Below are 12,724 nucleotides of genomic sequence, written 5' to 3' on the forward strand. Positions count from 1 at the left end.
GAGGTTATTAGAAACTTTGTGGAACCATTAGAACTGACGACTGAGCAAACAATTCTCTTGAGTCCGAGATAACCTTGGAGGATCTTGGTGAGGCATTTCCTACATGTAAGGCTTCAGACGATCTTATGCTACAGAATGGGCTCCACATTGCTAGAAGTTTATACAAAATCATTAAAGAATAGTAAGCTTCAACAAACCATTATGCAAGCCCAGATCAGTCTGATACTTAAAAAGGACAAATATCCAAGTGAGAGTAATAGCTAACATCCAATTTCCCCGATACAGCTAGACATTAAAATATTGTCAAAAATTTTGGCTAACCGATTCATTTATGACATCTCTTATACATATAGATCAGGTGGGGTTTATTTGGGCCGTAGCCCTTCTGATAAAATTAGGCGTTTCATCAATATCATGTGGTCAGTGGCAAATAATCAAACTCCAGACGCCGCCGTCTCACACAATGCTGAAAAGGCATTTGATATGGTAGAATGGGATTAACTTTAGGAATTTAGAAATGTACAGGTTCAGGAATACTTTTATTGGGTGGATTAAGTTACTTTATAGACACCCAATAGCAGCGGGTCAAACGAATGGAGTAATTTCAAATAATTTTTTTCTGGATAGGGGCACCTAGTAGGGTTGCCCTCTTGCCCCCTTTATTGTTCTGTCTTGCCCTGGAACCATTAGTAGCTGCAATAAGAAAGGATGATGATTTCCTAAGGGTGATGGCGGGAGGTGTGTCACATAAGCTTTTGCTTTAAGCAGATTACATTTTATTATTAGTCTCTCACCCTACTAGATTTATGCCTTGCCTCCACAGAATATATTAATTCCGTTTCTAAGTTCTCAGGACACAGTCTAAATCCGAAGCTTTGGGTCTGACAGCATATTGCCCTGTAACAGCTTTTCAACCGGGTGCGTTCCAGTGGCCCAAGCAGGACATTAAGTATTTGGGCATTTTATCTCCAGCAAATTTAAGTGAATTTGAATTTTGGCCCCTTTAATAAAAAGGTTAAGTGATTTCAGGTAGGGTTCACTACATTTATCTATGACTGGGAAGGTTAATTTTATAAAAATTGTATTATAAAATTAAACTATCTACTACAGTCTCTCCCCATTGAAGTTCCTCTCTTTTATTTTAAACAATTCGGTAGTACAGCTAAATCCTTTATTTGGAATGGTAAACGCCCTCGGTTGCATTCCAGTAATTTACATAGGCCAATTGACAAAGGTTGGTTAGGTCACCCCAAATTTTATTTTAAAATTATGCTTTTGGTCTCAGACATTTGGCATATTGGTCACTTCCACCTGGCTCTTTATTGAACAGTAGGTCCTTGCCCTAAGATATCCCGTTATCTCGCACATGCATTTAATGTGGGAAAAGGTTTCCTGCATGTTAGATTACGACATTTACCTGAGCATTGCCGCAAGTATATGGTTGAACCCTAAATTGTGTATTAACAAGTCCCCTTTCTGCTGGACATAATGGATTGAGAAGGGTGTTGCTACACTGGTTGACCTGTAAGAAGATTGAGCATTTAGATCCTTTGAAAATATAATACAGCGGTTTGAGATTCCCAGATCAGGTACCTACAGCTGTGCCATCTACTCTGTACCGCATTTGGGTGTAGTATGCAGCCCCCTCAAGTAGCAGACACTCTTGAGATGGTGCTTGCTGCTTTTAGAAAAAGTCATGAAGCTTCAGCATAGTAATTCTGGCTAATTCAGAGTCTAGGGGACGGGGTAAACATCTTTAATTTATGGGAGTGAGACTAGAATTTTGTACTGGAAGATGGAGAATGGGGCAGGATTTTAAAAATGTCAAGTCTATGTCTAGGGATGCAGGAGTGGGAATCATTCAAATGTAAGATTCTGCATAGTTTTTATTGGACTCCCTCTAGATTGTATAGGCTTGGCCTTAAAGACACACCTACTTGCTGGCGATGCCAGTTGGAGGAGGGGGACATGGCCCATGTTTTTTGGTTCTGTACTAAGATTCCAGAGTTTTGGTCGATGGTTCAGAATTTTCAGAATCAGAAAGTCTTGAGCACTCAGATTTTATTTTGCTCCAGACTTTGTATTTTGGGTGATGGGCAAGTATTAACATAAGGAACAAACATAAAAAAATGGGATCTTTACCAGCGCGATGATCGGCAGGCAGGTAATTCTTAGGGGATGAAAGTTGTCTGGTGCAACCTCATTTCATGTTTAGTGCACAGAGTTGGGCAGAGCGGCGGCTCTTTAAGAGATGTCACAGACTGCTGGGCAGTTTGAGTGATTATGGCAAGTGGGGCACATATTTGGCCTCCCTAGAAGGCTGCCAGGGAGTAGCATTGGATAAGAGGGACAAGTCGGATTAAATATATTTAAATTAAATAATATGTGGAACCTTTTTCTTATGTCTATTTATGTCATCAAATATTTTCTTTTGACTGTCTGTTTATGAGTGTCTGTTGTTATTCAATGTCTGACCACTGGGATTTATGATGGGAGGCAGTATCATGGTACCAATTAAGCCTGATTGGATTGGTTTTGTCAACTGGAAATCAATCCTGGAACCCTGAGTTTGTTCAACTTGCTTCATGATACAGGGCCCAAGTCAAATATACAAATGAAGTAAACAGTAAAAAGTTCCCAGGTCTCTCACAAACAGGGGTGTAACAGTATGAAATGTTCGCGATATGATTACCTTCACAAGAAATACCATGGTATTGCGGTATCACGGTATTAAGGTGCCTTGCTAAAACTACTAGAATCTTACGGGGCCGTTTCTGAGCATAAGGGGCCCTCAACAAAATAGGTTAGCAATGTTACTTATTCTTTCTCAGCCCTGGGACTCAAACCATTTTCTGATGCATCCCAAAATATAAACATTTAAGTCATTAAATATCATATACATGCAACAACTAGTCAACTAATGGCTTAAACTAACAACTACTAGTCAACTAGGAAAACCTTTGGTCGGGGGCAGCCCCTACATGCCACAGAGTAAAACCTAAAGCAATAGTGATGCCTGATTTAGCAGTACCAAGTACCATTAGTAATTCTATCATTCTGAAGACAGACCAAGTTCCTACTTGTGTTTATTTTGTGCTTACCTGTATAGTGCTATATAGTAGCGATCTGAGACTGTCTGCTGGGAGTCCATGACCTGAAAGAGCAGCATAAGTGCTTGGACAGCTGTGCTGAATTTGACAACATGCACCACTTTAAACAGCGTGTCTTGTTGCTCGTTCACTTTATCATCCCCGATCTTAGCATACGGATATGCTCTGTTTACTCCCGTTAACAGAGCGCTAAGCATTTTAGACTCTACATCCTTCTTCTTAATACAAGCATGAAACAAAGTGAAGTAGATGGTGATGAGCTTGGCGGCAAGATTTGCTTCATCAAGACTGAGAATCACTTGGTTTAGGAAACATATGGCATAATACTGCGCCTTGGTGTTGATGTTAGACCTGAAAATGAGGCGTTCCACCTCGCAGCACACCACCACCTTCATGTTGGGATGTTTGTGAAGAATGGTCTCCAGTAGGTACGATGCTTTGGAGGCAATTTTGTACTCTGGATCCCCCAATTTATTGACAACCTGTATCAAAAGCGCCTTCTCTTGCTCCGGTCGGTTGCATAGCAACTCGTAGGTGGTGACTAGTGCTCGCATTTTGGTGGCCTGGACTGTATCGTGGGCGAGTTTGTCCAGGGCGACCACAAACTCTTCTATGTGGAGCTTCAGCTGGTGCTCAAAATACCAGAGAATGAGTCTGCGGTCCCGTGCATCCCTGTTGCCACTAGCTCGTTCCTCCAGCTGCACAAAAGGATGTTGGGAGAAGGTCCGAAGCTTGCGATGTTCTGGAAGTAGATCAGACATCAGCAGCTCCTTGAGTGTGTCCAAAGCCATGAGACCCTGTCTGCGACTGCCTCTCTTTGTAACAAAGGATATAAGGTTTTTGACATGCTCCAGAGCGTGAATTGGAGCATCCTGAATTAGCACAGTCATCGCTGCCATCCTGTCGGACAAAGTTCCAGTGGACACGACACTCTTCATCCAAGTGGAGTTTGCCCCTTTCTGGAAGTTCTTCTTGCTTTTGTAGAGGGCTGTTTCGGCTTCATATAGCTGCTGAGCCAAAGTGTTGTACTGAGACACCAGCGACTCGTCCTGAGCTTCGGACGTGCTCTCTGAAGTGTACTCGATATCAAACCACTTCCCCCCTGGTTTAATGAGCAAAGTTTGACGTGGATGAAACTCAAACAGGTTAATGGAATTTTGCTTTGCCTTCTTTCTAGTGGCATGGCCTAGGCCTGTAGATTGGTTAGAAGTTTTGACATTTTTTGACTTCTTCGCAGCATGTTTCACATCAGATTCCCCTTTCATTTTGGAGGTTTTTGCCTTCTTTACCTCTTTTTTGGCAGGCTCTGAAGATGTTTCACCCTGCCCATTCTCATCTTGAATGATCTGTTGTTCTGCATAAGCTTGGATGCCGAGTTTTGTGATGAAATCTTTGAGTTCTCCCTCCTCCAGATCATCAATTGCGCTCTTCTTTCCACCATTGATGAGTTCGCTGGAGTCATCGATGCCAGCCAGCATGACATAATCTGCCTTTAACAACACAAGAAGATTCAGACAAATAAATAAAACACTTTTTTTCATGTGCAGAGTTGCCAAAATATTGTTTTACCTATGAAACTGAGCTACTATTAAATAGTTTCATTGGGCTAATTGTTTACTCTATTTAATAGTGAGAAGTTAAACTTCAACCCAAACAAATAAGTTAATTAGCAAATATATTGAAATTTTAACAGTGCTAAGGAGTTACAGAGCTTCAGACTGCAAATAATTGGTCACATTTTGCTAATATTTGTCATGCTGTTGCGCTAATTTTAATAGGAGGTTGCACTGGTGCAACTTCAAATTTAGCGAACACTCTTAAATCTGAGTTTAATTTGTTGCATATGAGAAAAACAGGAGAACACACTGTGCCAAACACAGGTATACTGTAGCTACATTAGTGGGTTTCTTATTCCACACATTACCACCCTTGATTACCACAGTTGATTTACTATAATAACACTGTATTGTGCCATGATAGTTTGACAGAAATATGGTAAATTCACATTAAATATTATATGACTTATATTGTTTTATTAAATGTAAAAGTGATGAGATATAATTAGTTTGTTACAGCTATGGATGTTTAAAACATTTTATATATTGCATTTATGGTTTTCTAAATGCATTTATTTTCATAACAAAAATGACATAGTTTGTTTTCTAAGAGTAAACAGGGTAGTGAGGAGCAGCCACACATGTTTTAAATAGAGATGCACCGATCGACCGGCCAGGGACCGGAATTAGCCGATTTTCCGGATGCTCGGCCCGGACCGGTAACCGGCCGGTCAGCCTCACGTCTTACCGATTCCAAGCTGGTCCGTTTTGTTGACAGCGGCGCAGGCAATAACGTCACAGCCGCACGTAAACATGTCATTGGCGTGGAAGATCTTCACTGTGAGTGAAGAATACATAAAGTTCGAAATGTGTAATAATTGTAAGGCCAAAGTTAACTGTGGGGGAACCACCACAATAACTTTCAGAACAACAAACCTAATTAGACATTTAAAACACCATCACCCAGCTGAAAATGCCCATTTTAAAAAAGAAGCTAAAGAATTAAAGCGGCTAAAGCTAGCCAGAGCTCAGAGCCAGCCACAAGTCAGCAGCCTCTCCTATCATTCCTTGGTATGAGCAATGAAAATACGAAAGCAATTACAAGGAAAATTATGGAATTCATGGCCCTGGATGACCAGCCGTTCTCCATAGATGAGGACAGAGGCTTCAGAAATCGGATAAATTTCCTCGATACAGAGTATGAGGTACTTTCCGGCGTCGCGTTTCAAGATCTGGCAACTGGACCACCTTGGAATAATATATTGACGTGATTATTCATATAACGCGGTTTGGGCCATACAAATTACGGGAGTTTTTTTGGGAGAAATAACAAAACGGGAGACTCCTGGGAAAAACGGGAGTGTTGACAGGTATGGTTACAAGCCCTTCCCGAAGCAGTGCTCAGTTTTACAACTGATATTTGGACATCTAATGTAAGTTGAGCGTATTGGACACTTCAGTTTTTCAGATCTTTGGAATTGTTTTGTTAGACGAGTAATAAAGAGAAAAAGGTCCATTTATAAAAATATTGGAAAATGACATCTGTTATATAAAGCAACTCATTTGCAGTTAATTGTTATTTCTACCTCTTTCTAGTCACAGAGCACTTTATTTTGAGAGTTGTTTAAGTGAGAGAAGATCCTGTAACTTAGTGCAGTTTGGGGAAATTGTAATGTTTAATCATTTATTTTATTATGAAAATAAAATATAACATTGAAGAAAGGTAGATTTTGTTTGTATATGCGGTCAATAATAGTTCTTAGAAAGAAAATCTGAAAAATCGGTATCGGCAGGTCACATTTGCAAAGAATCGGATATCGAAATCGGCCAAGAAAATTGCAATCGGTGCATCTCTAGATTTAACCTTTAAACAAAATGGTAAAAACCATTACAAATACAACGGTTAAACACCACTGTTAAACCTATGGACACTTTGGATGAACTAGGGTAAATTATCATAATTATTAGAGGTGTGCTTTCTAAAATCTAATGCTTTTTGATAGTAGGAAAAAGTAACCGGCTTTGTTTGCCTTCAGAATTTCCAAAAGAGTACTGTACTTGATCAATTGAAGTCCCAACTAAGTCACAAAGAATATTTCAATTTACCACTACAAAATTATAGGGGTGTAACGGCTGTGTCAAAAACCTGCCACCCATGGTTCTGTTAGCATTTGTACCGTGGCCAACCCTCTACGGACACGTTGGAGAAAGAATCACCATTGGCTAGTAAAATTTTGCTTTTACTCACCAGACTTTTGATGACATGTCAAACAGTGACATTTGCTTTAAACGAATAGTTCGCCCAAAATTTTTTATTATGTTAACTAATACTCATGACATCCCAGATGTGTGACTTTCTTTCATCTGCTTAACACAAGTGAAGATTTTTAGAAGAATTTCCCAGCTCTGAAGGTCCATACAATGCAAGTAAATGTTTGCCAAACTTTTGAAGCTCCAAAATGATAGGTGTGGGTAAGAAACAGGTCAATATTTTAGTCCTTTTTAACTATAAACTCTCTGCCATACTCAGTCAATGTCCACTTTCAATTTTTCCCTTTTATTTTTGGTGATTTGTAGTCTTCATGCAGATTGCCCCCTACTGGACTGGGGGGATAGACAAGAGAATTTATGATTTTGCTTGAACTCTCCCTTTAAGACTACACGGGAAGCACTGCTTCCCTTAAAATATCATTAAAATTGCACAATGTCATATTCATCAAATTGCATACAAACGCTCAAATCACATAATTATTGTCCCATTTTAATAGTTAAGGTTACAAAAGTGTGCAACAGCATACAACACTTTCACGATGTTCGTTCCATTCAATTGAGTCTTCTTGTTCCGTTGATGTTATCTGCATAATAATGTCCATCAGTATACACGGACGCACAGCCCATAGAGCCCCACTGAAGGAGTGTTTCAATGGGAGTCTAAGGCAGAGGCATGTCCCATTGAGTTCAGTACAGAAATTGATTGCAGTTTACTTAACAGGTTGTTTTTTTTTAATTGTTATTTTACAAGTGTCTGTATCCAATATGCGTGACATTCTACACTTACGTCACACAGGCATACACATGGAAATCGCTTCAATGCACACAAGGAGCTCTAAAATGCAATTACTAGCTAAATCTGCAAGAACTGAAAGTGAAACCATGTAAGTGAATGTAATTCAGGGAGCTGGAGAGACAGAAGCGCCTTTTTAGCCGGGACGGATCTAATGTCCACCTGATGCGTGAGATTGAGTGATCTTTTCTGACCGTTTACAGAAGTTTACAGAGGTTTAATGATCTACTATATATAATGCTGAATATGTATAATGCCATGTAAAATGTCATGTCTGATTTGATTTCATCAGATCATTTCAATATGGTTTTAAGTAGGGACTAGGGTTGCAACGGTATGAGATTTTCACGGTATGATAACAGTCTCAGAAAACATCATGGTTTCACGGTATCACACAATTACTATTATTAGTGAAAACAGAAGGGTTATTTCATTTATTTTTGAGCAAACAGTTAAAAATTGAAACTTGAAACAATTTATTTTATTTAAGTATGCGTTACACTTTTAAGAATGATGCGGCGTCCACTCTTGGTACATATGTATAAAAAAAGTCTCCCTTTTTAAAATAAATAAATAGAAAAAATAAGAAAGCTAACAGAATTATAATAAACAATTATAAACATGATAAAAAATATAATGTAACTATAACATGTTATATAAAGCATGTTAGTTTACATGTTATCATAGCATGTTAAATGAACTACTAAATGAAGAATAACATCGGCTGTGTGAGCTTTTAAAGTAATGTCCTATGATTATTAACAGTTAACAAATACTGTAGGTGCGTGACAACGAGGACAGACTGCTCTGTGGTTCTCAACTGGTTTTGCTTCAGGACAGATTTTACATTAAGTGTCAACCTGCCATAGATTAAACCTAACATGAATTTAATGTATCCTGGGTTGCATTTCCTTTTATGTTGCATAGTTTTGTTCATGGTTTTCCAGTACAAGGACGTGCCTAGTGTCATTTTTTTGTTGATGTAAACAACAAAATCTACAGGAAGTTGTCTCTCCCCCTTTTAAAAATTGAAGAGCATATTTACTTATATGAGCCCATTATTATCCTGTTTGTTACCTAATATTACATATTTATACACAAAATACACAGAAGGAATGGCCCATCATTACCATGGTTAGGTCAGTGTGCTAGTCTTAAATAATAGTAATAATAAATTAATGTATTTATAAAAAATAAAATACTAGCTGAAACACATCTTGAAACTTTAACTAAAACTGCCACTGTTGATATAACATGAAATCTAATAGATTCTACCTTTAGATTATTTCATATGAAACTATAACAGTCAAAATATAACAGTAACTTTTACTCATGTAAAATCCTGAAAAAAATTTGTAAAGGTGGTGTGTAATTATTAATATTTTTAACTATTTTGGTAAAGGGGCCACATCGGGCTGTAAGTACTGCATAGGGGGCCACATTGTATTGCTTTTGAGATACAACGTTCTGCATTGATTTGGTTTTTGTATCTTTTAAGCCCAGAAATATTTGTGTACTCAATTTTCTGAAGTGTATCTGTGACTTGAGACTATTCTGCAATTGCCTAAAGTATTGTATTGCTCTACAAAGATAGATACTTTTCTATCAGGCATTAAAAAAAACGGAATAAAGGCGGAGATTATAAATTTATTTTGCCATCTCTACTTCCCTGTTAATGTACAAATAAATTTATAGAACTTACGTTTGTCGCAAAGCGGGCGAGTTTACTTATTTTTTTCTAAAACTTTACCCGTTTACACGATAAAAGAGTCATGATGAGTGTCTCCTCGATGGATTGACTTTCAGCACACAACTGAATAACAACTGCACGAATATGATAAACTAGAAAAAAAAGTTTGTCGAGACAAACTTTAAGTTGGCTTGTGAAAGTTTGGACCATAAAGTTTGAAGTTTAAATTAGTTTGAAGTTTAAATTAGTTTGTAGTTTAAATTAGTTTAGTTTAAATTAGTTTAAAGTTTAACTTAGTTGCTAGATAGATAGATAGATAGATAGATAGACATTGACCCTCAGATAGATAGATAGACAACGGACAGACAGAGAGACAGATAGATAGATAGATATTGACCCTCGGATGGATGGATGGATGGATGGATCCTTGCTACCCTGAGTCCCATGAACAAAGCCAGAAGTCTTTATGTTGTTCAGTTGCAGAGATATGTGATTTGTTACTCGGTTGCTAGGGTAACCCCATATGGTTGCTAGGCAGTTACCATAGTGATACTTATCAAGTCTTCTTGCCATCCTGATTGAAATAAATCAACCCAGACGTCTCTATGATTTTCTGTTGCAGAGATATGTGATTTGTTACTCGGTTGCTAGGGTAACCCCATCTGGTTGTTAGGCAGTCACCATAGTGATACTTATCAAGTGTTCTTGACATCCTGATTGAAATAAACCAACCCAGAAGTCTCTATGATTTTCTGGTGCAGAGATATGTGATTTGTTACTTGGTTGCTAGGGTAACCACATCTGGTTGCTAGGCAGTTACCATAGTGATACTAATGAAGTCTCTTTGCCATCCTGATTGAAATAAGTCAATCCGGAAGTCTCTACGTTTTTCTGATGCAGAGATATGTGATTTGTTACTCGGTTGCTAGGGTAACCCCATGTGGTTGCTAGGCAGTTACCATAGTGATACTTATCAAGTCTCCTTGCCATCCTGATTGAAATAAATCAACCCAGAAGTCTCTCTGATTTTCTGGTGCAGAGATATGTGATTTGTTACTCGGTTGCTAGGGTAACCCCATGTGGTTGCTAGGCAGTTACCATAGTGATACTTATCAAGTCTCCTTGCCATCCTGATTGAAATAAATGAACCCAGAAGTCTCTCTGATTTTCTGGTGCAGAGATATAGTTATTGCTAAGCGGTTGCTAGGGTACTCTGTTTAGTTGCTAGGGAGTGGCTTGACAGCTGCCAATCATGAAACTCCAAAGGCTGCTTGTCAGTATGAATGATATAAACCAACTCCCATGCCTCTGTGACATTCAGAATGGAAGATATCCCTCTATGGATTTTGGTTGTTAAGGTGCTCGACAATGGTTGCTAGGGAGGGGCTAGGAAGTGTTGAGGTGATTCATGATTGGCTGTTTGCTGCCCCGAGTCAAACGAGACCACCCTTGTGTTTCTATGACACTTCTATCCGGAGATATCCCTTTGATATCTTTCATTAGAAGTCTATGGGAGTTGTTGCTAAGGTGCTTTAAATTGTTGCTAGGGCGTGGCTTGATAGCTTCACAATGATCCGAGAGACTGATTGGTCGTCTGAGTAAAATGAGCCCGCCCCTTGTCTCTATGACACTGTGATCCAGAGCTATGTTCAATACAAAATCCCTATGCAATGAGGGAGAGAGAGGGAGAGATGCAGGGCTGACAGGCCCTTTTTGTCTTTGTGTGTTCCCAAATTAATGACTCTAATGAGCCGGTTCTTTTGACTCTACAGTGTGAAACATACAGTGTGACCAGTGTAGTCTGATTCCCAAATTAATGACTCTAATGAGCCGGTTCTTTTGAATCTACAGTGTGAAACATACAGTGTGACCAGTGTAGTCTGATTCCCAAATGAATGACTCTAATGAGCCAGTTCTACAGTGTAGTGTTAAAAGTTTAACTTAGTTGCTAGATAGATAGATAGATAGATAGATAGATATTTACCCTTAGATATATAGAGAGATAGATATAGATAGATAGAGAGAGAGATAGATATTTACCCTCAGATAGATAGATAGATAGATATTGACCCTCAGATAGATGCTAGCACGTTTTTAGCATGTTTTAGCGTGTGGCTAGGAAGATTTTAGGTCATTACTTTTGGCTGCTTGATAAAAGAAATCCTCTGAGGGAGAGAGAGAGGAGAGATGCAGGGCTGACAGGCCCTTTTTGTCTGTGTGTGTGAAAATGTCAGTTGGAATTTGAATTTCTGAACACTCCATAATGTTAAGTCAATGGGAGTTTTTTCCGAGTTTGATCATCATTTTTAGGAAAACCGTAAGTCCGATCAGTTAGAAAAGATATAGCACACTATTCGGATTAGTCTGAAGGTCTGTGCCGAGTTTGGTGCCTGTAGCTTAAAAGCTCTAGGAGGAGTTAGTCTTGGTAATTTTAGTCTCAGAAGAATAATAATAATAACTAGATAGGTACATTTCCTGAAGAAAATGTGAGTGGTGCTTGCCGTGGCAAAACTAGATCAAACAGCATGTTGTAACTTGAAAAGAAAAAAATTACGGTCATAAATAAATCAGCCCAGAAGTCTGTACGATTTTCTGGTGCAGAAATATGTGATTTTTTACTCGGTTGCTAGGGTAAGCCCATGTGGTTGCTATGCAGTTACCAAGGCAATACAATACATGGGTCCTTTCCATCCTGAGTGAAATAAGTCAACCCGGAAGTCTGTAGTGTTTTCTGGTGCAGAGATATGTGATTTGTTACTCGGTTGCTAGGGTAACCCCATCTGGTTGCTAGGCAGTTACCATATTGATACTAATGAAGTGTCCTTGCCATCCTGGTTGAAATAAATCAACCCGGAAGTCTGTACTCTTTTCTGGTGCCGAGATATGTGATTTGTTTCTCGGTTGCTAGGGTAACCCCATCTGGTTGCTAGGCAGTTACCATAGTGATAGTAATCAAGTGTCCTTGCGATCCTGAGTGAAATAAATCAACCCGGAAGTCAGTACTATTTTGTGGTGCAGAGATATGTGATTTGTTACTCGGTTGCTAGGGTAACCCCATCTGGTTGCTAGGCAGTTACCATAGTGATAGTAATCAAGTGTCCTTGCCATCCTGATTGAAATAAGTCAACCCAGAAGTATCTACGTTTTCTGATGCAGAGATATGTGATTTGTTACTCGGTTGCTAGGGTAACCCCATGTGGTTGCTAGGCAGTTACCATATTGATACTAATGAAGTGTCCTTGCCATCCTGGTTGAAATAAATCAACCTGGAAGTCTGTACTCTTTTCTGGTGCCGAGATATGTG

The 12,724-nt window shown here is 38.9% G+C and overlaps 1 protein-coding gene across 2 annotated transcripts in view; it reads right to left on the reverse strand.

The window, feature by feature from the left end:
* cebpz (CCAAT enhancer binding protein zeta) overlaps positions 1-12,724 on the reverse strand; it is a 166,103-nt gene that overhangs the window by 117,278 nt on the left and 36,101 nt on the right. For both annotated transcript variants that reach the window (XM_052098572.1, XM_052098571.1), the window contains exon 2: positions 3,102-4,600. In XM_052098572.1, the coding sequence (XP_051954532.1) occupies positions 3,102-4,600 (1,499 nt within the window). The remainder of the gene's footprint in view (positions 1-3,101; positions 4,601-12,724) is intronic.

The sequence above is a fragment of the Xyrauchen texanus genome, chromosome 30, assembly GCF_025860055.1.
Source record: "Xyrauchen texanus isolate HMW12.3.18 chromosome 30, RBS_HiC_50CHRs, whole genome shotgun sequence".
NCBI classification, from domain to species: domain Eukaryota; kingdom Metazoa; phylum Chordata; class Actinopteri; order Cypriniformes; family Catostomidae; genus Xyrauchen; species Xyrauchen texanus.